Source organism: Mirounga angustirostris, unplaced genomic scaffold (assembly GCF_029215605.1).
Source record: "Mirounga angustirostris isolate CCGP_5_RB_7025 unplaced genomic scaffold, mMirAng1.0.hap1 SCAF_5, whole genome shotgun sequence".
Classification (NCBI taxonomy): Eukaryota; Metazoa; Chordata; class Mammalia; order Carnivora; family Phocidae; genus Mirounga; species Mirounga angustirostris.
In genome coordinates, this window is record NW_026991713.1 from 33,627,472 (window position 1) to 33,655,244 (window position 27,773).

The 27,773-nt window shown below is 36.7% G+C and overlaps 1 protein-coding gene across 1 annotated transcript; it reads right to left on the bottom strand.

Annotated features, from left to right (window-relative positions):
* Positions 1–2,534: 2,534 nt before the first annotated feature.
* ALX1 (ALX homeobox 1) lies at positions 2,535–23,168 on the bottom strand. The gene is made up of 4 exons (XM_045867276.2): positions 22,919–23,168; positions 19,771–20,075; positions 16,659–16,787; positions 2,535–3,089 (listed from the first exon to the last, which is right to left on the bottom strand). Exons 1-4 carry the CDS (start codon positions 23,142–23,144, stop codon positions 2,769–2,771), a joined length of 981 nt encoding a protein of 326 aa, XP_045723232.1. The 5' UTR covers positions 23,145–23,168; the 3' UTR covers positions 2,535–2,768.
* Positions 23,169–27,773: the final 4,605 nt, after the last annotated feature.

The following is a 27,773-nucleotide window of genomic DNA, read 5'->3' on the forward strand; positions in this document are numbered from 1 at the left end:
GTGTACAAGTTCAACATTTTTATTTTTATTTTAAATATTTATTTATTTATTATTTATTTATTTATTTATTTATTTATTTATTTATTTATTTATTTATCTGAGAGAGAAAAAGAGAGCAGGGGGAGGAGCAGAGGGAGAGGGATAATCAGACTCCATGCTGAGCGCAGAGCCCAACTCGGGGCTCCATCCCACAACCCACAACCCTGAGATCATGACCTGAGCTGAAATCAAAAGTCGGACGCTTAACCAACTGAGCCACCCCAGGCACAGCTAAGTTCAACATTTTTGTGAGGGATCTGAATTCTGGTATATGAAACTAAGTTTAACATAAGTTTAGAAATTGCAAGAGAAAATTCAGGAAGTGCATTCTATGTACCTTTGTATTAGCTTTATCTTTCCTATTGCACCAAAAGTTCATTTTATTATATCTTAATAATTTAAATATGTAATAACATCCATCCAATGAAAAAGAAAGGTCAGAATGTTCACACACAAAAAAACCTGCATTCAATTCTTATGGCCATCATAAAATGCGAAGCATGGCTGAGGATGTAAACCTTATGGATGCATCTGTCCATGAAGACTGTGAACTCATCGAGAACAAAACCATGGTTCTATTATTCCTTTTATTATCCCCAAAGGTGCTTCACACATTGTAGATGTTAAAAGAAAAAAAAAATGTGCCGATTGAATTAATTTATAAAAAGCATTTAAAAAGATGTTAAAATTTTTAAAAAGTGAGTTAGAGTCTCCAACTAATTATTAGAATATAATGAGAAAACAAAGAATACAATGAGAAAAAAAACTTATAGTAGGAAAACTAAGGGATGATGTGAAATGCACACTTGATTCAAAAATGAGTTTTGTCCCTCATTTTAAAAACATAATGTATTAGCCAAGGGACATTAAAATTTCAATTAGAAAGCAGAAGAAAATAAACATGAACACTACTAACTTGGGAACTTTTAAAAAGAAAAGTCTTACATTTTCTAAGTTTTAGTTTGCAACTTCTTATGGACCAGACACAGGAATATATTAAAAGAAGTCATTCTCTTTTAAAACATGAAGGATATTTAACAGCTGCCTAAACAATCCTTTAACAAGAGCTCCTGCATGTATGCATAATTCTCAAGGCCAAAGTTGAACAAGTTTGTCCTGGGAAGAAAACTAAAAGGAGAGAACTCAAAAGTAATAAAGAACAGAGTTATTATGAAGTCAAGGGATGATTGTTTAGGACATCACTCATCTCCATCATCTGCTTGATTTTAAGGTTTTATTACAAGAGACATCTAACTCCTGTAAATATTTTTCCTACTAGGAAGAGACACTGGATTTAAGTATTTTTTCTGAAATTTAATTTTTTAAATTCATTTATTCCTATCCTTTAGCCTATAGGGCTTCTAAGCATATCCCTAAAAGCTGTAGGAACCACAAGGAAGATTCTAAGGGAGTACAAAGAGCAGACCTTGCTCTGATCCAAACCATGGGAGCCATCTTCATTTCAATTAATTTACTTTGCCTTTATGAATTAAGAGTCTTTTAAGGAGGTTGACATTTCACTCATCTGAAAAAGCTTGGAATGTGACAGGGGAAAGGGAGGAGAAGTAAATCAAAGGGGTTAGCAATTTTCCAGATGCAATGTATTTTTCTTTTCTTTTCCACCAGAAATTTTAGAGAGCCTTCTGACATTTTAATTCCCTATGCAAAACCACAGTAGCAAAAAAATGCTTACGACTTATATATCAAAAAACAAACACGCACACATGTGCACTTGCATAAGCCCATGAAATAAATATAAAGTCAGATTTGCTGCTCTTTTAACTGAAAATGTTTCATAATATAATAAAGCATAACGTGACATGTCAAAAAAGGTTTCCTTTAGTGTATTTATTAGATGTTTGTGTGTACAGTTGAATTGACACAATTTTAGCTTAAAAGCAGCAGGTTTTGTAACTTACTCTTTTTCTAGTGTGTGATGCTAAGTCGGTGTGGTGAGTCGGTGTTGGCTTTTTCACTGAGTTGGTGCTGACTTTTTCATTTAAAAGGTAGCATTTATAGAAACTATTCTCATGCCTATATTTTAAATCACACCGGAATATTTCAGTTATCACCTTTAGCCACATGGTTTTGGGAAACTATGCCCAAATATTTCATGCAAATGCTGGCCATTTTAGAAGAGTTCTATTTCATGGGGTGGAAATTCATGAAAACAGCTAGGGGTAAAAAAATCTTTGAGGCCTGAAGATAAATTCTCAGCAACAGGAGATATGCCCGTTGTGTCTTGGAGCCAGAGAGGGAGAAATAACAGTCAACTCCCCGAAACACCCTGCTTCAATATTTACCTGACAGCTTTGGTATCTTGACATTTTCCCCAGTGCATTTCCTCCTTTATCAGATATTATTTTACAAGGGATTTCTTGTTATACAGAACTGACATAAATCAATCTATAACAGAGGAATTTTTTAATACATTTATTCTTTTAAGAAGTTGCATGATCGTATTTCATCGACTCGTACAATAGAAAAAAAAATTTACTACTAAAACAGAGTTTGTGGAGACTGATGGATGGTAAATCTATTTAGTCTTTTCAGAGGTTCATTCTTAGATTTTAATGTTAAATAATAACAACTATTCATTTAAGCTGGTCTCACTGTATACCTTGACCTTTAGCAATTCCACACACAGCAGCTTATTGTGGTATCCTTTAAATATGAGAAATAGAATGTTTTACTTTGCCATTAAAAGAAAAATAAAAGAGTACTGTATGTTACATGGCCCATGAAATATTGGCAGTGTGCTCCTTGGCTTTCATTCGAAGAACTGCGATACTGGAAGACCTCCTTTCAAATTCTGGCTTTGTTTCAAATGCATGTCCATTGGTAGCCCCAGTAAGAAGAGAGTCAGTGAAAAAATTGTTGAGGGGCACGTGGCTGAACTGGTTCTGGTGGTTTGAAAACCCTGTGTAACTGGAATCTGTCCGAGGCGAGTGAGAATAAGGTGTCATGCAGGAGGAAGGGTCACGTGGTAACATGCATGAAGTAACCACAGAACCACCACTCGCATTTCCTGCCCACAAATTGTTCTGAATCTGGAATATATAAAACAACAAATATTACATTTACGCATTCTCACTTTTGTTCCCTTACATTTGTTAAACAGTGTTGACTCAATTTTGTCAACTATTCATTGTTTGCTCCCATTGGGTGGTCTGTGATGACATTCTGAGTACATAAAGTGATTACTAGAAGATAATTATTTGAAAGATTCTTCCAATCTGTTATACTGTAATAGATCACCAAAACCCACATACTTGACCACATAAAATACTCTCAAGACATGTCAATCTCTTGAGTATTCTTTTTATAGTCGTGATTTTTAAAATGAAATCTAGATTTAGTCATGATTCATGACAAATTCATGTGTTTAGAAAGGCAGTTTAAAATATGGTTTTAAGTTTAAATATAGTTTCCATCTTTCAAACTCAACGACACAATTGCATTTTTTAAAGTTCTATAGTTGGACTCAGTGTGGCAGCTTTTGTTGGAAACTATTCCTGATATTTACTCTGTAGATATTTTTAATCAAACTCATTATTGGAAATGTTTAGCCTTTCATTGCCTTTTCTTTCCTATAGTCTTAAATACATAGCTCTGTGAATATGAGCAATATATACATGTTTTAAACATTTTTTCTAGGCCTTATATATGATATAGTGAGGTTGCAACAGAATTATGACATGTAAAATAATTTAAAATTCTAAAACATGACCATTACCAAATCATGAAAGCACAACTGAGAAAAATATGCTAGTATTAACAAATATATCATATGAGTACAATTAAAGAACTATAGAACATCTTATATAAGACTGAAAACTAGATTGTCACTTGTGCCCATAAAATTCACATTTCTTAGTATTAAGAAACAACAAACACAAATTTCTCTAAATTTACTAGCATGTAAAGGAGACACTAGGTAGAATTTGTATAATATGAGTTTTAAATAGGCGGTATCTTAGACCAGCTATTTAAACAAGGACAAGGAAAAAAAAAAAACAGTGATCACATGCATTACTGAGAAGCAAAGAGAAAAATCATGCAAGCAGCAGGAGCTGGGGGAAAATGAGAGAGAGTTTGAGCCTTAGAAAACAAAATTTAAAAATTCCAACATTATTACACTATTGCAATATTATTTCAAAAATCTGAACTACCACAGAGCAGTAATACCTATGTTTATCACATCTGGCTTCTTTTTTAAAAATCATCATAATTAGAATCATATCATCAATTGTTTTTAACACATAAATAATGTTTGCTTATATTTATTTTTACATAAAGATTTCAGTCTACTGCATATGACCTCTGGTGTTGTCTCACAATACCCACGCTTAAATCCTCTTTTTTAAGATGACTTATTCAATTAATAGCATAAAATGTTAATGAATCTTCCACATTGCACTGTTAGATGTTACTCTGTCACTCAAGAAAAGACTGCTTAACCAGTTTCAAACATAAGAGAAAATTTGAACAACTAGTTTCATCTGTTATTCGGGGCTTCAAAGATTGGCATGATGCTCACTTCAGTGTTGTTTCAGAAATAGTTATTTATATAAATATATTTATAAGCTGCTTTAAATATATTAAACCTATGAGACATATCTATAGATATATATAATGATTTGCACATTCTATTAATCTTTAAGTCATCCTGGGCTATGTTGTTTTAATTTTAGCTTATTCTACTAAATGTATCCCACTTTACCCAAAATATAATGATTGGTGCCACTGATTGCTGAGTTATGTATCTCAAACCAACAAGAGGGACTGTTAATGTCATTACTACTCTGTCAACCCACTCTTCTAACTTGATCTGGGTGATTTTCCTCTGACATTCAATCAAACCTTGTGCTACACTGCAAAACCCACAGTCACATGTCTGACAAAAGGGCTTTCAGGAAATGAAAGTGAACTTGCTTGCTTATTTTTGAAAGAATAAATGAAAGGCAAAATAGCGGTAGAGAAAGATTATTTACATTTTAAGTTTGTTAAAGGATTCCTCAATTTATACATAGTATTGCTGAAATTTGTTATTAAAATCATCTATTCATAGTCCAAATGCATAGAAATATATTTAATAACGAGGTTAAAAAAAAAAGGAAAATAAGGATGGTAAAGGCAAGGAAAGTAATCTATGAATGTAAATTAAGAAAGTTTTTTTCTCCCTAAAATAATTCACATCAATCTACCTATACGTTGAAAATAAATTCTCCAGTTTCCCTGGCATGGACAAATATTTTTATTTTGATCAAAACTTCTTATCTGGACATGAGCAAACAAGTTAAATGTGTTACTTTTGGTGAAAGAATTTCTAGCATATATAAAGAAATGTTTTCTGAACAGAGCAGACTGGTAAAGCAACTTACTACAGCAATATTTTAGTTGGATTTGAGAAGATACCCATATAGTCCCATGGGTAGTGATAACGTTGCACATTTTTACTGGTATGTCCTATTTCCTGATCTTTATCTCCTCCAACCCATATCTTTCTTTCATTTAAAAATTTCTGGCATGTCTTCATCTGACTTTGGGGTTTTAGTCGGTTTTGATGTCGAAAGTTGGATATAAATCATAAAAAGACAATACCCCCGGTGAATTGAGGTTTTGCTTCCTCTGAAGCATTCCCTTGGGATGATTAAACATCGATGACAACAACCAAAATCATGCTCATGATAGCTAATGGTTATCGTGCATAATTACCACGTGCATCGTATTAGATATACTGTGGAGACTTCTAGTCATTTCTATACACTAAAAGGTGCTTCTTCGTTTTTAGTTTTTAGTATCCCCATTTTGTAAAAGGTAAAACTATGGAACAGAGTGCTTAAGAACCTGCCACAAGATATGTAACTCCAATGGTAGCATCAAATCTGAACCCAGGAAATCTTAAGAAATGCAACAATGACATAAAAAAGTCTTACAAGCTGAAATTGTGTATTTGCTTATTCATAATCTTAACTTTGTGGGGGTTCATAGGCTTTATTCTCTGAAAGCAAAATCCCTGATGTTTGCTCATAACTTTTTCTTTATCCTTCAGCCTAACACAATACATGATAAGCACTTAATATAAATTTATTAAATGATTGAAAAATCTCCAAGAATATGAAATTCGAATTGATCCATCTTGCAGGTGTAACCAAAATTTTATGGACAATTTATGCTAATATATCTAAATTTTGTTTCATAATTTGAGCTCTATAATCACTACTCTGTATAATCTTGACAATTACCATGAAAATTTCATCCCCAGACACTGCTGACTGTATCTCCCTAAGTAGTTTTATTTTCCATCAAGTACTTATTCTTCATCACAGATACATCTTCTTGGAGATTCTGACTCATTAAGCATGGGGTGCAGCTTATGGGATCTGTATTAAAATAATGGCAATGACAATATTACAGGAATTCTGAGAATCACCTGGGATTAGGAGACACTATTCAAGTCTAGCTTCCTTCCAAATGCAAAAATCCCTTGTACACTTTCAATTATATTTAGTTCTTGTGATAAGAAGCTCACCTCTTTAAAAATTTTTCATTCCCTTTTGGAGAACTCTGTAAAAAAGTGAGCTGTTATCTTCCTCTATCACTTCTTTCTGTTCTTTAAAATGACACAGAATATGTAGCATCCTTCTCACATGTGAAAATCTTCAATTATCTTAGGCAATTATTACACAAGTCTCTTTTTCTTAAGCATTCCTAAAAGGCAGTATTTGATCAAACAAAGCTGTTAGAGCTTGTGGTTGAATAAATCTACTGCTGTCAAGGTGGGCTCAGTCTATGGCCCCTGCATCCCTCTACCAATTCTATTCTTATACAAGTGGTCATTTTAAAACTATGTGCTTTAACTTACATGTCATATTGTCTGAAATTGTATATATATTTGTTAACAGAGAAGCCGAACAAAAATCTCACTGACTCATTAGAAGAAATATATTTGCTGTTAGATTTTGGAATGAAAGAATAATTTTTTTTCCTAAATAGGATCACTACTTTTCTTTTTTGGACTATTTCAGAGACACCTAAAATGGTGGAGTTCAGCACCAAACAAATTTTAGGGGTTTTTTGTGGCCCTCTAACTGTATAATATTAAAGAGCTTTACAACCAGGAACACCATTATTAAATAATGCCCATGTCCTTCTTTCCTGTGTGCCAAAAAAAAAAAAAAAAAAAAAAAAGGCTGCCTTTACAATTTTTTCTTCTTTATTGTGTTTAAAAGAAGTAGAAAATCTAAAAACATTCCATATTTTAATGTGCTTCGCAATGTTTTAAAAAAGTTCTAGGGGTACGTTCAAAGCATTGTCCAGGGAACTTAGCCAACTGCATCCCATTAGCATGAATAGAGGTTCAGCTGACTTACTACACTCTACTTTGAACATTTGCCCCTTAATGTTTTTCTAATCAAATGAAAAGTTGACACTTAATTATTCCATGACTTTGAATTTAGGAGGAAAGTTTTTTTTTTTTTGGTCTGATTCTTTCCAAATAGAAATAAAATTCATTTAACACTCATTTTTCTTCCAAGGAATTAAAAGTAATACATAGGATAGAAAGGGTCAATATATATGTGTATTTTACACACACACACACACCCCCCACACACAAATACACAAAGAGCTCTTCACTGTGGATATATATTCATGAGTTGGAGTAATATGGTAAATAATGAATGAGAAATTATAGATTTCATTTACCTTCACCTTAGAAACTTGATATATTTTTTTATAATCAAAACTACCAAGAAATTTTTAGTATACTAAACCTAGTGTATATTTCTAATATATTTACTGATTTTATTATAGTAAGCAACTTTTGGTACTTTCAAAAAACCTTTTAAAAGAAATGCAAGTTTGTTAGTCTTTGCATTAGCTATAAAGTACCATGATGTATAAAAAACATCAAATAGTTTCATGACAGCATTACATATTCTATTTCCTAATGTTAGTGCTATTTAGAAGACGCTACCTTATGGAATTTAATCTGGATCTAAGAGGCACAATAAAGTGAAATCAATGAGTAACAATCATTCCTTAATTTTAAAGCAACTCTAAAACTAAATATTTTTCCACTAGAACAAGTTTGTTTAACCTTACTCCTCTTCTATATATAGATTGCTCTTACCTGCCACCAACGTCCATATGTACACACACACACACAGCCCACATACACATCATGCTACCCTCACACCATATGCCTACACATGTCCCTGTGGGAGCTAAAGGCTGCTTTAAAAAGACACAGATCAGGGATTCACAAAGAGGTATCTGTAATAATGTTTTAGCAATCGCGTCTTTGCATTAAAACCCCAAAGTTGATTTTTGTTTTTCCTCTTTGAGAGAATGTTTACATTTATTGACCACTTTGTATATAATTCAATGCTTACTCTATAGATTTATTACCACATTATCACATCTATAATTTACCAGATTTTTCATATGGTCTCTTTAAAAAAATGCAAACATGACTTTCTGCAAAAGCAGTTTAATTTTTTTAAGAGGCCATTATATTCTTTACTAGCATAACCCTCCCTTTAAAATTTAGGGTGATAAAATGTTAGTAAGAATCATATACTTAGTAACTTGCAGGTATTTTTAGCTGTTGACTTAATTTTAGGGTCCCATTAACTTTTCTAGTAACTACATCAAGAAGTGTTTTTCTAAATTGTGTATTTGCTACCAGTGAGTAAGTCTCACATGCTACCAGAGAGTAAGTGAATAAGTCTCAAACACTGATACTTTGTCCATCTGCAAAAAAAAAAAAAAATCCCAATTAAATTATGTACTGAAAAGATTAATCTGAGCATGTTTAGGTACTACCTAAGAGAGAAATGAGGGTACATTTTCATCAGTGCCTAATTATTAGCTGTAATTTTCACATAAAAAATTCAGATAACATTAAGATTTTTTGGAATCAATTTACATTTCAAAAATTTCAAAAGTATACCTTTTCAACATATAGTATCATTGACCTGAAGTGATTAGAAATTATCAGGAAAAGGTCACATATGAAATACTGGTTGCTACTTTGATTTTTTTAAAATAAAATTCCATCTTAGAAATGTATACAGAGATTTGGAACAAGGAAGAGTGAATTTTCCATTAAAAAATCACTGTAAGATAGAACAATCATATGGGACTAAAAATTTGAGAAGAAAACTGCTTTACAGAAAAATAAGTGTATGTATCTCTTTAGTGCAAAAATTAAAAGCATTAACCCTCCTAAGAAATGTTAATGTCTGGAAATTTTCAGAATGACATCACATAAATGTGTTTAAATTTTGCATTATTTACGTACTATTTGAAATATGTGCTCCAAGTCAAAAGTATAAGAAACATTAAGGACATTTTTTTCCTCTTCTTTTAGTGTTGGATGTGTTCTTAAACTGTATGGTAATTATGATCATTATGAAGACTTACAGGAGATCTCACTCTATATGCCTTAAAATGACACTTTTCAAATCAACTCACTTAAGGACAGAATAAAATAATAGCACTTAAGATTTGCTATTTTACTTATTATTCAGCAACATTGATCAACATGGGGTATTTTCCAATTGTCACATTATTTTTCATGTATTTTAATACACGAATGATAGTCATTGTTGACAGTGCTTGATTCATTTTTAATGACACAATTCCCCAATTAAAACAAAATCCACCATTATAAGAAACAAAGATTAAAATATAAATTAAGTTTTCCTTGTGAATTAATAACTTAAAGTATAAATCCAATATGCAAGTATGTTAATCTACAAGAATATCTTTAAATTTAGAGATTACACGAGGCTTAATAAATATGGCAAGTGAAAACTCTGAATTAAAATATATCGTAAGTTCACACTAACAAAAACAGCGTGTGCTGCAGGTTTCAACCCACAGGTCTGTTGTCACAGACTTCTCAGACTTTATTTCCCCCTGGTTCTTCTCCAACCCCCATAGTTTTTATTTGTATAAGCAACGATAGTACTCTTCAATTATTTATTTTTACATTTTTCTTATTATTTATTTTGGGTAATCTACTCAATTTATTAATTCATTCTTTCCTCTTAAAATATAAAATACTCATGACCAATTCAGTTAAACTGAATGCTTTAACAGCAATCACCTATTAAAAGAAAAAAAAAAAAAGGAAAATCAGCTAAGTTATTATTACTGTGTAAAGTCATTAAGTCACATTAAACTTGAATATCACATTTTTCAAAAATATGTCTAAATTCATAATCTAAGATATGAATGCACTTTGCTTCTTTTGCAGGGTTTTTTTTTTTTATCTCTGTAAAGTGTTTGTATTTTCAACAAAATAAAAATTATTCCCTCTTTGTGTCTAGCTGCATCATCACTTAACTGATGCTGACAATACCTGCCTCATGTTACATGTAACTTATTTTTAATATGTACTTATACATATATATGAAATAGTCTTCATACAAATTGTTATACAACTTGTATATATGTTTATACATTTAATTAAATTAGCACTTTTATATCAATATGACTTGTTGACCCAGTGATGTTAATATTTTTGTCCCTCCTTCCTCCTAAGAGAAGTTTCACTGTATCACTATGTGACCATTTCATTGGTTGTTTCATAGATATGAGAATATTTATTATACAATGCATCAAGTATAGCTACATTACTAACATTTTAAAAAAGATTTTTGGTTATTTATTTGCTGTTTCAGATGCTTTAAATTGCTAAACCACAGTGGTTGAAGGAGACAAGCTCCATATTCTTTATTTAGCTTAAGTAAAGGTAAACTTTAAGATTAATACAGAAACTGATGCTACTTTTAAGAAGGAGGGCAGAGTGAACAATATTTTCACAATCACTATTTTATAGAAATGTTAACATTTCCTTTAAAAAACTGTATAATTACAATGTTTGAAACAGAATTTGTTAAACTAGAAATGTTGTACAGCTTTCATCTGTGTTTTAAATCACTCCAATGACTACAAATTATTTATAACTTGAATCCAACCTTTGGTATGTTCAAACTCCAAGTGGCATATATTTATTAAGTCATCAATTAAACAACAGAAAGCAAGACACTGCATGGGTCCCCTTCTATATTATGTAAACATAGATTTAGTTATGATTCTCACTACACACTAGGTAAAACCCCATAGAAAATTTTGGTGGGAAACAACTTCAAACCTTTTAAAATTTTTTGATGAAAATACTTTCTTCATGAGAAAATAATTTTGGTGGATTAAGAATATACCCAAACATTCCTTAAATTACCATATTTGGTTGTCCTAATTTAAAGACGAAAGTACATTTAACTAAATTTGATCTTTCCCTAGACTCTTAAATAGTGAATTTACTTAAAAATTGGATTAGTTTAAATGCTACAATAACAGAACATTCACACCACTTTGCTACATCTGTACTGTAGAATCAGTAATGACTAATGGCTATTATAGAGTTGTTACTATTTATTGAGCACTCGTTATATACTAGGCAATGTCCTAAGCACCTTGCAGAAACTATTGTTTCTGATCTTCACAAACATCATATTAATTTTTATACCCATTTTGTAAATGAGGATAAACATGCCTAGAGGTTAATTCATTTGCCAAACGTCTAAAATCTATTAAGTAGCAGAGTCAGGATCTGAACCCACAACTCCCTGGCTGTGAAGCCCATAGTCAAACATTAATGCCTAGCCTTTCTCAAGTCCCATGACTTAGCTCCACAGACTGTTTGGAAATCAATTTAATCCTCTCAATAACAGAAAAGTATTAAGAAGATGATCATTACCATCAGCCACACCACCAACTCTAGCACCAATAATACCTCCATTTTACAAAGAAAGAATCTGAAGATCAAGGAAGTCAGGAGACTTACCCCAAGTTACCCAGCAAGTAAATGATAAAGTTGATGCACATGTGATCTGAGCCAAACCTAAGGGCGTGAAACTAGTTTCTTGTAAGAACAGAGGCTGGCTATAATCCTCCAGAAAATGTTTATACCTTGAAAAATATTTTATTCAACAGAACAATTATTTAAAGAAATGCTTTGGTGTTCACAAATTAGAAATAAATTAGAATCTACTCTTGATAGATGCTTGCTTTTTCAACTCCAAGACAAAATTACATAGGTCTTTTTGGTCTGCTGGGTGTAGGTTGCATCAAGAAGTGTCTGCAGAATTTGGTACGAATATCACCTAGTTTGTAATCTGCCCAAACCCGCAAGAGATTTTGTCTGGATCATTTACAGAACCCCCGTGCCTCACACAGTACCAACATGTATTTCTTGACTAAAATGCAAATAACTCTGGAAGAAAAAAAAGAAATTAAGTCAAAAATGTTCTGCAAAATCTTCATAAACTACTCTTTTCAACAGAGGAAGGAATTGAGACTCAGAGAGGGAAAGTGAATTGCTGAGGACCCCAGAGATGGTTAATAGCAGACATCTAGGAATCATCTGTTTTAACTGAAAATTGATTAATTTGGGGTTCATAACATATTCCAGAATGTTGAAGCAAAGCAACTTTTTTTTCACATCTATTCAGTGTATACATAATTTGCTTAATACTGTTACAATACAAAGTTAAGATCTGAATCATCCTTTTAAAAACATAAATACTTTATATTGTAAATGGGGCGGCAGATACTGTATACACCCCACCACCATGTCAGTGCGAAAGTCATGTGCTGATTGAAGGAGAATTGAGGGAAGGTTTCCTGGAGGAAACCCAGGTCAGGTGAAGAGGAGGGAATTCAAGAGAATTCGGCACAGCACAAGGAATAGCTGCAGCACATGACTGTTGTTTAACATGTCAGGTCATGGAGAACATCGGGTGGTCAAGTATTTTCATTTAGCAAAATCATAGTGTTGCCAAATGACAACTGATATCATGAGCCAAAATCAAGGGCTTTTAAAAGACAGATACCATTTCTCAGTACATCCAAATATACTACTTTATAGTATGACGTCACTCCTCTCACTGTTTGTTTGTTATCAAATATGACCAAGCTTAAAAGAATACCTGAAAACAGTCTCAAAAGTGTCTACATTTTGTAAATGCTTTATATCATTATTTTATACCTTTAAAAAAATGAAAGCATGTTTGCTTTCCAAAGTGATTTGGCGTTTTAGGGTCAAAACTGAAATATTTCATTGCTCAGTGATGCTGCATTAAAGAGCCTTGAACCCCTGTACTCAGAAAACCTGCACTTAAATTCAATGAGTCAATGGCTGTAAGAAAGAAGCCTGGCTTAAAATAAGCCCTCAACTGGTAGGTATTAATTTTACCAGTTAGGGCTGTTGTTACTATTTTGTAGTGAGAGCATTGGAAACAAAGTCTTTAGAACACTTTAGAAAATATTAATTACTATTCATAAATAAACCTATTATATAGAGGTTATATAGAGATACTTTTATAGTTGGTAAGATTATTATCCACATTGAGCAGACCTGAGGAAATCATTTTCTCAACCATTTCTGTTTTCATGTATTTCTGTGTATGCTTTTGCTTTCCCGCCAAACTGTTAATTCTTTATTTCTGTCCTGTTTCTAGTTTTCTAGTTTCTAACTTTTTGGTAATTAATATTTTTATCTGTAATTAGTAACAGTAACCAAGCTCAGTGTCTGACTGCACTGAGTTGTTGGATTCTGCTTTGGTTCCTATTTTCTGATTATAATTTCTATTTTCAAGACACATGCTTTAAAAAAAAAAGTTTCCTTTAGGCTGAAGCTTGAGAGACATGATCTTGGCATAATTATTTCTCCAAAGTAAAAAAAAAAGTCAACCACATATTTTTAAGTTAAAACGGAATTTTCCTGACTTTATCCAATACCCACAGTGGAGAGTGAGAGGCATTTTGATTTCAGTATTTTTGGCAACCAAGCATCTAATGACTTACCCATATAAAAAATCACAATGGATTTTATAGTATTGATTTTTATTACTGTTGATGAATGATACTGTCAAAATAACTTCAAAAACAGTAACTTCAACATGTGATGCTTGTGTTGTCATACTTAAATTAAGAATTGGAATAACCAATGCACATAAATTATGGAGAAACCACAGGGAGAATTAGTGCAAAATTCCCATGATTTGTGAGGGGAAATTTTTAAATTAATCCTTTGTTGAGTGAAAAAGACTATAAATGTATAATCCGATTGTACCATCTCCCTTCCTGCCTGGGCTCCTTAGTAGGTTACCTCAGTGCGCTGACAATCTCTAAAGCTATGAGGCACCATAACACAATGGCAAGATAACCCTAGGAAAAAAGCATGACTAAGAGTATATTAAGTTACATTAAGCCCTTATAAAGAGCTTAGTTTGTGCCAGGCACTATTCTAAATGTTTTATGTTGCACTGAAGAAGAAAGGGTAGTTAGAGAGAAGGCAACCATCAGCAAGGCACAAGGAATTGGGAAACACACACACACACACACACACACACACAGAAATGGGGTTTCCAAGGAAAGAAACGAAGACTGAAATAAAAAGGTCCCAAAAAAGTATGTTGTAGTCAAGTGTGGTGGAGCACTTGACTAGCAAGACTGTATAGTCCATTTGAAAAGAGTTCATTAATTTGTAACTTTACTATTTCTAAATTCATCACAGTGAAGTAGTTCAAAACATATAGAGTACATGCCAATATACACCATCTCTGTCATTTTCATTGTTGTTTCCCTGGCTCTGAGTATAGTTTCTGCTCCCCTGAACTAAATTGCAGACTTGAATGATGCAACTTAAGCCTTACGCTCCTTTGGTATTCATTTATTAATTATTCAATCTTTTCAACACTCAGTTCTTGGGAGAGACTGTCTACTGGACGGGTTAAGATCTCGCACGTGGGAGCCAGACTGCCTGTGATGAGATCCCGGCTTTGCCACGAGTGAAGGTGAGTAAGTATCTCCCCTCTGTGTCTCAGTTTCCTCATATGGAAGATGAGGATAATTCATTAGTAGCACCTATTGCATAAGATCGTGGCAAGGATGAAACGAGTTACTCCATGTAACCTGCTCAGAATATAGTAAGGCCCGATACGGTAAGGGCTTCGGCTGGGCTAACAACCACGAAACCACGAAACCACTGCAGTACCTGATCTCGTGGAGACAGGAGCCTAGAGCCTACCAGGGAGACCTCCTCCCAGCACTGTGTTCGGAACTCAGCTAGGACACTCAAAACTATTCAGTCAGTCGAAGCTCAGTGGCCCTATGATGATAGATAACAGAACATATATACATATATGCTTTTAAACTGGAGGAAAAAAAATACCTCCTTTAAGATAAATTTTGAAGAGTAAGAAAAACAAGGTTCTTCTGATGGCAGGTATGGACATTTATTCAAAAGGCACTCGTCCTGCAGTAGACCGCAATGGTGAGGCCTGGTGCAAGCAGCCCTGCACAGGCCGTCCTATAAGGAAGCACTCCTGTGGTCATGGGCCAATTCCTTAACTCCCATGGGTCTCTTTTCCTAATGTTTAAAAGGACTGAACTAGGTGATCTCTAAGGCTTTTACTCACATATGACATTACATTAATAAATTTGGTGAATTTATCTGGAAGGGTGAAGGTCTCAAAATAGGTTTTTAAGAATCATAAAAAGCATCAGAATGCAAGGATGCACAAAACTAAAGCACTGAATTCATGCTCACAAGGTATGTACTCAGAGTTGAAGAAAATGAATACACTTAAGTTTGGGCTTGCAAAGATTTGGTTACTGGACTATCAAGGTATTCCCCCAGCATATATGTTACATATTTGTTTTCAAAATGGTCTGTAACAATGCATATCCTTAAACAACTAAGGAATGAAATAACAAATGTCTTGTTCCTTATAATACAAGTGTTCCTTATCATGTATCAAATACAGTTCCGGATACTCTAAGTCAGTAGTAGGAAAAATTAATGTCCAATTAAAAAGATAAAATGTATTTTATTAACATGCATTACAAACTGTGGAAAAAAAAAGGCCTCTAAATTGAAAGGAAATAATGAGAAGAAAAGGAATTTCTAAATGCTCTTTAAAATGAGATGAGAGCTCCCATTATAAAGGGGTGGATGTGTTTTTTAATGTGATAAATTTTTTAAATGATCTCCAGTACTAATCCTATGTATGTTTTAAGTAACCAAGGGCTAACTGTTTCCTTGAAACAATGAGCAACTTCAAAGCTGGAAAGACAACATAGGAAAAGAGATATTTTTAAGTGGAACTGAAGGTTTCATAGACCACACCAGACACTAGGTTAGGGGATGGTTCATCAAACATTAGCCACAGAGACAGCACGCCAAGCAATGCTTTATTTATTTTGAAAAGTTAACAAAGGAAACGAGTCTGAATAGTTAAAATGTAGACTGATTAAAAGGCTTATACTATGAATGATGCTACTTCAGTTGTTGCAATGTGTAACAAGGAAGAGACCCTAAAATATTTTTGAACAAATAGCTCTAAAAGAAAATAATAACAAAATAAATATTTTAGTAAAATAAGCATCTAACAAACATGCAAAAAGTCTTCTGGAGGTTAAAATCTTCATTCTCGACTTCTGTATTAGATATAATAAAGCCAATAATAATATCCCTTTCAAGAATATACACACCACATCTATTTTTCTCGATCAGTATTCTGTGAAGTTTACCATACCTGTGGATAGCTGTCAGTCCTTGGCAAAACTGATATATCATAGGTGGCAGCAAAATGGCTTTTAGCTTGTTGTATTTGGCCATAACGTTCTCTTTTTCTCCACTTGGCCCTTCGATTTTGAAACCAAACCTAATTTTTTTAAAAAGTAGAATTTTAGCTGAGGAATATTTGAAAACGCAATGGTGATGTTAAAAGACACAGATCAGAAAGAACAAACCAGGTCAACAAAATCACTAAGAAAGAAATTTATGTCACAAAAGTATCCACAAATTTTACTTTCTATTTCACCCTGATAAGTGGTATGTCCATATGGGAATATAAATTAATAGAAAGGGAGGAAATACTTAAAAAAATTATTTAATTTGTCTCAGCCTCTTTTTTTTCTCATTTTGGAAAATAAAAAGGAGTTAGATTATATGATTTTGAAGACTCCTTTTGTCTCCAAATTATCATAGATAATCCTCCTCCCAGAGAATGCTGCAAATCTGGAAGACATTCATGACTTTTTAGTTTGGGGTTATGCACATAACATTAACCCAGCCAAACTATAACCAAATTAATATCTGGGTCTGTCAAAACAATTATCTTTAGAACATGTCACAAAGTGAAGACTGTGCTGGGTTGTACCCATACTTAGATAATCTTAGAAAAATTTATACACAAAGATTACATCCAAAACTCATGGCACTGGCAGAAAGATCACAATTATTTAGAAACAGAAAATATTAAGATTACATATTATATTGAGCATGATAAAGACTATGGGTAAAATGGAACCATCTGAAATTGAACTCTGGTTTTAAAATATACAAATGCGCTTATTACATAAATTACACCACTTATAATTTTTATCTTCCCTTATAGAAAATGCTCAGAAATCTCCAAATCATTTCTCCAATATAAGAGACTTACAGGTAATATAAATAGTAAGATAAATGGGAAGATAGAACCAAGTTCACGAAAGCCTGAGTTACTACAGCCTCTACAGAATCACAAAGCTCTCCTCCAAATTTCTCTATTTCTATATTAATAATATTCATCATAACAACCATCTTCCTCAGAGGGTTAAATAATCACTAATTCACACCTGGAGCTTTCCAGAATCTTCACTTTAATATTTTAATGAGTTAAAGGGAGACACAAAAAGTTATATTCGGTATGTGTCATTTGATATTTTTGAGTAGACATTTCACAAGCAGCTGTCAGGAAGCTCTTCAGTCTTTACAGAACTATGTTCAGAATACAAAATGCTTACAAAAGAAGCTGGAAATCACATATCAAATGCAGATTGTTAAAACTGTTAAAGTTTACTTGAAATTTTTACTCTTTTTCATAATTAGCTGTAATCTTCTCTATCTTTACCATCACACTGATGGATACATATTAAGCCTCAGTTCAGTGTGCAAGTATGTACTGCAAATTTAAGGTGGCACTTTAAAGAGTTTCCAGCAATTAAAATAAGGCAATGAGAGCTACCTATTCAGTATGGTTTCTTAGAACACTGTTGGTAAAGTTGTATCACGCACAATGCCCAGGGCCCATAATAACATCAACAACAAAACAAAACGTATTTTCTTCCTGTCTTCACAGGCGCTAGGAGCATAGTAAGGAAATTTAGTAATGAGGTTTTTTTTTTTTTTTCATGAGAAAAAAAGATCTTTACAATCTCCTTAGAATAGGTATGAATTACCACTCTGATATGAAAAGCCAGAAAGAGAAAACGTGAGTAAATTAGGTTTGGGTTGGCTCTCTGTGCATGTTTTTAGACAAAAATTAATCAGGAGTTGATGAAATGTGAAGGGGAGAACATCCATTGTGCACAGCTGATCACTCTAGATGTAAATATATTTTTCAATGGTTACAAGTATAATTAATTCTAATATATGAACACAAGGCAAAAAAAATAAAACAGCACATACACGTGGGACTGATATTAACACTTGACAATTCTAAAATTCTTCATTAGCATCAACTTTCTGTACATTTACTTCCTGAACTAAAATAAATAACTATTCACCTCCATGAGCTGAAGAAAAATCCTGCTGCTTGGTATTCCCGCACCACCAAATGTTGCCTTTAATGATGAAACGGCCTTACAATGGCTTAATCTTCAGAAGAAATACTATTACTCTCAGGACAAAATCCTTACTATCTTATTTATTTCTCTATTCTTATACTGTATGGGAATTGCAAGCTTCAATATGCTCCTATTTAGCGTGGTAAAAATGCGCAAAGAAACACGCTATTCCCTGAAATTGTTGTTACGTGAGAACTAGTAAAAAGTAGTTTAAGAATGCCAACTCTAGTAAAAATAAAATATGCCTAAGAGATAGAATTTTACCTAATATAATTTTTTTCAAATGATTCTAAAAGTTTAGTATATTGTGCCATCCAATTTGATAATTTGAATACAACTTATAAATATAATTGAGTATATATTTTAAAATTACTTCAAGATCATTCTTCTTATTGCCTCTGCAAAAAAGATATAAGCTATCTACATTTAAAAGTTAAAATGGAATGGCAAGGCGACTATTAGAGCTGGGAAAATTATAGGTGAGCTATATGATCTTTCTTTATGCATAGTAAAAATAAGTTATGGTATTTATAACAATTGCGGATTTGTGAAATTGTTTCATTTTTTCTTTGTTTTATTATAACCCCAACCTCAATAAAATTACAGATCTACGGGCCATTACACATGTAACTTACCAATACGTGGTATATAACCTAAAAAGAACCTTAACGTCTGATAAAATAGGACAAAACAAAACAAAATAAATGTATTAGTAAATAGATAGCTATGATTCTGTTTTTGCCCTTTAAAATTAATTTTTAAATTAGAGATATTTATGACATTCTGTTGTTTTAAATATTCGTTAATTTGTATGCCTATGTAATAAGTCAAGTGTTCTTTTATGTTTTTGTGTGAGTGATTAAATTCTTTGCAAGGAAAAAGAAATTTTAGTAGACGGACATGCATATCGTACATTGTTCTATATCTTTAGCTGGAGAATCAGTTTCTTCTGTTGTGGCAAAATGCAACCATTGAATTATTCTAACAGTATCTCTCCCTCCCAACACACACCCAAGGCCTTCATTTGGCTCCTACCTGCACCCTGGCCTCCGTGAGCTCTGTCCTCAGAGCAAGTTGCTCTCTGACGTATACGTCCGGGTAATGGGTTTTCTGAAAGACCTTCTCCAACTCCTCCAGCTGCAGGCTGGTGAAGGTGGTTCGGTGTCTCCGCTTCTTACTGCTGGATACGTTGCTGTCACATTTATCCCCAAGTTCATCCAGTTCTCCCTTGTCTGGCATCCCTTTCACGGGAGACATCCGGAGACTATTACAGTTGTCCATAGCTCTATTTAGTTCTGTGTGAAGAGGCTGTCCTTCTACTTTAGTGATCCCATAGTTCACTGTACCCAGAAAGGGGAAAACAACAGTTCTCAGGATTGTGAAACATTTCAATGAAGAAATGAAGTTGAAGTAATTTACAGTCTCAGGAAAGCAGTCTGTTAATGATTTACTGTGCCAGGATGAATTCAAGCATCACATTGTGTACTACTATTAATCCATTTTGGGCAGGTTTAGGGCCATTTAAAAATGTGTTACATGGAACTCATATAATTTGCCAGATTTTACAGTTCTATTTTACAGGGCTAATGTAATGCTTATGCACATAATTTATAGTCAAATAAGGTGATCAAATTAAAAGATACTCTAGATTTTTTAAAATATTGAGCGTTTGAAAAGTGAACGAAATTTAATGTGATATATGTATTTATTCACAGCAGACAAAATCGAGCTACTTACATGGCTCAAGAAAGACATTTCAATTTTAAAAACTGAAAAATTTCAATTTTAAAAATAGTATCTGTAAACCCCAATCCAAACTCTTCCCAAAAGTAATCTTCCTGCTCCACTCAAAACGTATGGACTACAGATTTAGATATGGTTTTGTTTCTACTATATTTTGAATATTTTGACTGTATATTCATGTCTGTTTTTCACTTTTTTTTTCAAAAAGTGACCTACTAAATTAATGACTTCCATATCAGTTTCTGGAAGTGCTTCTTATAGAACAGAATAAGATTAAAGTAGACTTCTTTAGTGTAATAACTCACTTGCAGTTCTTTCTAAATAGGTCATATTTACGTTTAACTCATGAAATATGTTTAAGACAGAAAGTTTTATTTTCCCCTGAAGCAGAGACATTGAAACATCTATTAAAAGATTACAAAAGATGCCATCTTCCATTCTGTTTAGGAGTATTTAACTTTCAGTGATTTCCTCCAGATTTGATTGCATGTTTGCAATATGATATAAAACAAAAATCTATCCTGTGGCCACACATACACACACACACATGCAATGGATGCACATAATGAAATTGAAAAGAGTTTTTGAAAAAGTGAACCCAGCCAGAACAATAATTTCCAATGAACTGCCATACTTTATTCGTTTGTATCTTTTAAAAATTCTCTCATAACGTATTTTAGCAACTATTCTAATCATTATACCAATGTTTTGAACTTTAAGACCTAAAATAACTTAAATGTTTAATATCCTTTATGCAAAAGATGGGATGTAAAACTAGATATAACGAAGAGCCATGACTGATTAACAATAAGGTTTTGTGTTCGGCAGAGTTAAATGGGGAACTTCGGTAATTAGGGATGGGGGAGGGGAAGCAGCCGTGAGGGTAAGGGCATCTCAGGAGAAAGACAGGAGCTTTCCTAAATTTAGCGAACTGCTGCCTGCATTCATCTTAATACTTTCCTATTAAAATTCATCCTAAAAGTGTGATGTTCATTAAAAAGTTGTTAAGGTATCAAAAATCACCTATTTCTCTTCTTATTTTGGATTCCCGACTATTTAAAATAGGATGTAGTCCTATCCAGCAGTTAACACAGGACATCAGAGAATCTTTTTTTTTTTAAATCCTGTCCATTCGAATAACTTTACGTATACATATAAGAATTCCAAAAATAAAGATACTGCAGTCTGAAATACAAACAGAAAGCCAAAAATTTAACATATTAAAAATAAAAATTAATTGCGTGTGTCTTTCTAAATAAATGACTGAAACGATTTAACTGATTTTCTCTGTCGTTCCCACCCCACTATTTTGGTTCAACCTTGCAAGTCACAAGGAATCTGCAACGCTGAATAAGTAAAATATACGAGATGGTTTAAAAAAAAAAAAAACTTACTGTGTACAAAGTATTTAGAAAATGAGCTCCTATGAGCCAATACCTTGCCAGATTTTGACCCTCCATTAAAACAGGGGGCGGGAGGCTTGTTGTAAATATTTCACACTTAATTCGTTTGTTATTTTAAAGCAACCCGCTCCTTACAGCTTAACTGTGGAATATATACAATGATAAGGAAAAGTCCTCTTGAAATTGTAAACTTGCTTTAGCTTTCGCGATCTAAAAAAAATAGGTTTGTATTGGGTTACAAGATAGAAAAGATAGATGGTTTGTTTTGATAACATTTTGACTTTGAGATACTTGGCCGTTCAAAGTTGAAGATTTTACCCAGAAGCATTCCGAGAGAGGGTTCTTAGGTGACTTTTAATGTAGAGTCAGAAAAAGAGACAATACAGAGTTCGGGAGTGAGTGCTTATATTGGGGATTCTTTACCCGAAGTTACTGAAAGCGATTTGGTGTTAGGAAAAATTTGTGTGTGCTGTATTGCAAACCCAAAGAATCCGCATCACAACTTCACACAAGCTAATCTAGCAGTTTTCCAGCTTCACAAAGAAAAATACCGCCACGTCTTGGAAAACTTGTTTTGAAAATGTTTTTCACCTAAAAGAACTCAAAGTTTTCTTATTCGTGACGACAGTGACGTCCTCTAACGAGCTATGATCGATTTCAGCTCCTTCTGCGCGGGCAGCGCGTCGGGCTCACAGAGGAAGCGCGCTGTCTTGACTCAATTACACTCTATTTACCGTCCTATCAGCTTACGCCTGGGTCCTGGATACAGGGAGTCCGGGACCCATAAGGGACAGCACTCGACAGCTAAAAGAGAGCCGCGCGGAGGCAATCCGGTGCCTAATCCTTCCCCTGCCCCTCAAAGTCGGCTGCAGCCAACCCCGCTCCTTAAAACGCTCACTCTTCCATTGCCTTCCTCCGCCCTCCGGGCTCTCTCGCTCCCCCTTTCCTTCCTTCCATCCTCCCCGCCTGCCTGTCCGGGCGCGTCCCCGCACTTAGGGTTTGCGGAAGGGTGGCCGAGGTTCGGGCAGGCGACTCACCGCTGCTCTCCTGACAGGGCGAGGCTCTCTCCAGGCGCACGTGATGCTCAGCGCGGGGCAGCGGCCCGAAGGCCTGCACGCATTTGCCGGCCGACGCTTTGCTGTAAAAGGACTCATTGTCCAGCGTCTCCATAACGTGCTCCAATGCGCCTCCTGCGCCCATGTAGAAGTCACTGTTTTTACTCGGCGGGCTCTTGAGGGCAAACTTCTCGCTCAGAAACTCCATAATCCTGGAAGGCTGTCGCGGAGCTCCCGGGCAGCGGAGGCTGGAGAGCGCTGGGGGAGGGAGCAAGTGGGCGGGAGAAGGGAGGGCCGAGGAGGGAAGGGGAAGCTGCCCGGCTCCGAGCCCTTTAATACGTCCCGGCTGGAAAGGGGGCACCCGAAGTTGCTTTTATATCTTGAAACTCAGCTGGGCTCGTCGGGCAACCTCCTAGTTCTAATGAATATGAAAATAGGCAGGCAACTAACTCCACCCCGGGTCCCCCTCCGCCCCCACCCCACCCCACCCCACCCCCACCTTCCCCCACTTACCCGCGCAGGGCGCGTCCGGGCCTAGGTTAGACAGCTCCATTTCAGACAAATGCCAGGAGGGACGAGGCCCCGACACCCAGAAACATTGTCGCCGCGACAGTGGATTGGCATTTCGGAAGAGCTTGGTGAGATCGCAAAGCAGTTAACCCTCCACTCCCTGCTCTCTGCGCCTTTCCCGGCCGCCCGCCCGACACCCGGTCCCCACCCCGCCCCCACGCCGGCCACTCACTACGCGAGAGATTTAGAGGCGTCGTAAGAACTTGAAAGGAAGTATTACTCTTAAAGGGCTTTTATTTCATCCGTAAATCGTTTATGTGGAAGATCCACATTAACGCGAGTCCCAAGAAGCCAGATACATTGGCAGCTCTTTACTGGGTCGGCCGCGGTGGAGGGGCCGCTTCTGCTTCTAACCCGGAGGAGCTCGGCGTCCCGGCGCTCTCGGCGCTGACGAGCCCATGGCCTTTCCTTTCTTTCTGGAACGCCGCGGCGTGTGGACGTGCTTGCGATGGGTGGGAGAGGGAAGCTGAGCAAGAGGCATTGGAAGCATTATGCCAATATCAGTCTATTTCCTCACTCTCCTCCCAACGCTCCCTTTGGTCCCCGGTTTTATGATTCGATCCAGATTATTTTAGGAAAACCTGTTAGGAAAAGTGCCTCCTTCAAAGCGCCCTTAGTATAGGCCAGAGGGACGCTCGTTACACAAAAGGCTTATGGAAGAGGAAGGCCTTCCGCGTGGTTTTTAAAACAATTATTTTTAAAGAGTGGCGGTGGAGTTACTGTGAGCAGCGCGTGCCGGGAGCGAGGGGCGCGCGCGGAGCTGGGCTCACTAGCAAGGCGGCGTTTCGGGCGCCGGCGCGGCCTGGGCCTGGGTTTGGGCCCGGGGAAGGGCGGGGGACGGGGGGTGTGCTAGGGTGGGCGGGGAGCTGGCCGCTCCCTGAGGGCAGGGCAGCACTGCGGAGTTGACATCCCCTAGGAGTGGCTTTGGGATTGACTCTGGCTTCCGAGAAGCCCGCGGCGTCTAAGGGAAGTCTGTTCAGTGCCTTGGGCACGAAGAGGCAGCCATTTGCAACAGGCTCTTGAGCTGGCAAATTTGGTGAAAAGCTCCCACAAGTTGGGGACTATGGACGGCACCTTCCCAGGGAGGACGCCGTTCGAGGGTCCTGACAGCCCTTCTGGCACAGGCCTTCGCAGCGCCCGTCGCGCTTCCCTAAACCAGCCTGGCAACGACGCCACGGCCTTGGGCACGAGAGCGGTGGGGCCAGGCCCAACTCTGGCAGGCATCCTGATGGGCTTGGGAATTTCCAGCCTCTTGCGGCCTTGGCTGGCCCAAGACTCCCTGGTAGACCCGCTTCGAGGCCAGGACAGGCCCGCAGCCTCGGAGGAACCGCCGTGGAGCTCTGCGCACCTCTGCGGGGCTCCTTAGTTAGCACTGCCCTAGAAGCGCGCCGGCCCGGAACGCCCAGATCCGGGCGAACGGAGCCCGAGCGGGCGGCCGCCAGCGGCCGCCTCTGTGCGCCTGGGACCTTTCTCCCGAGAGGGGGCGGGGGGGCACAAGCTCAGTTCACGTGGCGCCGCGCTCAGCGTGGCCTTGAGTGCGCAGTTGGGCTCCCGAGAGTTGACACTATTCCTGGAATCACGTAGCTCTTGCGGTCTTATTTCTATCTCCCGAGCCCCGCAGCCCGCACCAGCAGCGAACTGTTAAATCTCAAGGGGTCAAAAGGAAAACTGTCCCGGGACTGCGCTCCAGGAGATAGCCAGACTGTATCGAGACGCGGGAACAACCCTGGCATCATAGGCTGAGGGAAAAAACAAAAAACAAAAAAACAGAACAAAACGAAAAACAAGGAAACGCTGGCGGGAGGGTACCCTAGGCGTCCGGACCACGCTTAAGGGAGAGTAGCAGCCATGTGCTTCCTGGGCACTTTCTAGCTAGTTCCTTCGCTGCCCCTGCTGGAGAGTTGGGTGTCCAGTTAGCCACTCATTTCTGCGTGGGGTAATGATTTTTTATTCTCCCCTAGCCCCTTCTGTTCTTAACCTTCAGAGATATTCTGCAAGTCTGACCTTCTGTAATAAACATGGAGAAGATAAAAGAAATGGTCATTTAATAGGTTTTTAAAAATTTCACAGCAGCAAGGATAACGCCTTGCTGACTTGAGGAAATACACAAACAACTCCTAGCTATAAACTTAGTTACGTCGTAGAGCTCTGTCAGCTTGTTTATAAATATGCGTCTTAAGAACCCTAAATTTCCTGAAAAACATTCGATGTATTTTAAATGAAAGACATATGATGCAAGCTCTGGGGTACTTGTATACCAATAAAGATCCAGCTCATAGAGGAAAAACTACAGGGGAGCCAAGGAAGATAGCTGCTTAGTAAACTGTTCCTATCCAACACCTCAAACCCATTTTTGATGGTAGTGGTTAGAGGGATGGGTGCAAGGTGTCACCGACCACACTTAATATCCCTGGAGCCTCCTGCAAACACAAATCTATTACACGGAATCCTGTGTGTTTGGGGACATGTAACCACTTGTGCCCATAACAGAAGGAACAACTAATGGCAAACTCCCATAACGAATGCTTAATCTGCAGTTTTTGGCAAGAAGTTGGGTCTCTGGTTGCCAAAAGCTGCATTAAATAGATTTTGAGAGGTTGAGATGGAGTTTATGGTAATGACACAGCTTTAGCCATTGGAGCATTAATAATACACTTAAAATAATACTAATTAAAATAATAATAATTAAATGCTTTCTGGAAGTCTCAAGAAGAGAGACAAAATCAGATTGGAGGCTCTCTCTCCTTCTGTGAGATCTACCTGGGCTTTTTCTGCCTGATGCTTTGGGGATAACCTTCTTGGAAATTGACCATAGCACTTCAATAAATACTTTCTACCCCAAACCCGGCATAACTCTTCCTTCCTCAGTGGGCTTTTAAAACCACCCCTCATCTTCATTCCTTATCCTTACCCTCTCCAATTCCAACCAGTCAGCTTGGCCAGGGCCCCAGGGGTTAGTGTTCCAAGGAACCATCAGCTGGCAAATAAGACCCAGTTTATTAAGTCAGGTTCTAATTGGGATTTTATCTCAGCAGGCGCAGTCCATCAACCCCAGGCTACCATTCCCTTCTTTGCTCCACCTTTCTATTTTGTCTCTGAGGGTATTGTTGATTTCTTACTACGCTCTGAGCCTGTGTTCTAAACTCAGGATTCTGCTCCCCATCTTTCACATCAGCCAAGAAATCTACCAGGAATAAAGTTGTTGTGCCTCCTTTTCTCCTCTGCTTCCTTCAAATCTGAACTTTCTCGGTGGGCACCAGTGCTTGCTGGGGAGAGTGGGAGTGCGGTGAGAGGGGGTAGGGAAGGGACTGAGATGGGGAACCATCAGTGTCTTTTAAAGCCTAACAAAATTTAGGACATCTTAGGATCCCACCACCTTCAGGTCTCTGGGTGCTATGAAGACATTGATGTTTCTTCACATAGCTTTGATGGGGGTGGGGGGTGAGGTGCAACGCCTGTGGAGGGGTGTCAGTAAGTAATGTACCCCAGTCCAGAAAGCAAAAGGATGAGGGTTAACAGACCTACTGTAGATTCAAGTCTCAACCTCTTTGAAAACACGGGTTTCTCCTCATTCCTCTGGCACCATCAGTTGCTGACAGGGGAAAGTCTATTTTGTGAAGTGACGCCGATGCTCCGATTTGAAGTTACATCTAACATTCCTGCAATCAGTTTGTGGTTGTTATTGTTGTTGTTGTTAGGTGCCAACTCCCCAAACAGCAATTTGGAGTGGGCTTTTTTTTTTTTTTTTAATTTTCTTTATTTACCTCCCAGTAGAGCCTAGAATTAAAGTAATTGAGTACATTGAAACTAGTTGAGAAGCCCACTGAAATGACTATTTGACTCCTCCAGACAGGGACACATACATGTTAATCCAGATAAGTTCAGATAAGAGATTGGCTGTCTGTCAGCTTGACTTATTTTATATTAAAAATAAATTCTCATGGTCTAAAAGCTGCATTTAATGTTCCCCTCCCCCATGAGAATATATTCCGGGGAAATGAAAAATATTTTGAGTACATACATCAAAGCAGCCGTTGAAACGATGTGTAGACCGCTCTAGTTCCTTTCCTTCTCAGCTTATTGAAAGAAACGTCACACTTATAGAGCAATAGTGGGAATGTCAAGATAGTGTTGCAAGAACTTTAGTCTTAGCACTTTCTTTTTGTGGTGAGAGTTTGAGACATATTACTAAGTACAGTGAGGACAAATGTATGCTGAATCAGATGAACTCTGCCAAATGTAGAAGAACAAGGGTCTGGAGAGGGGA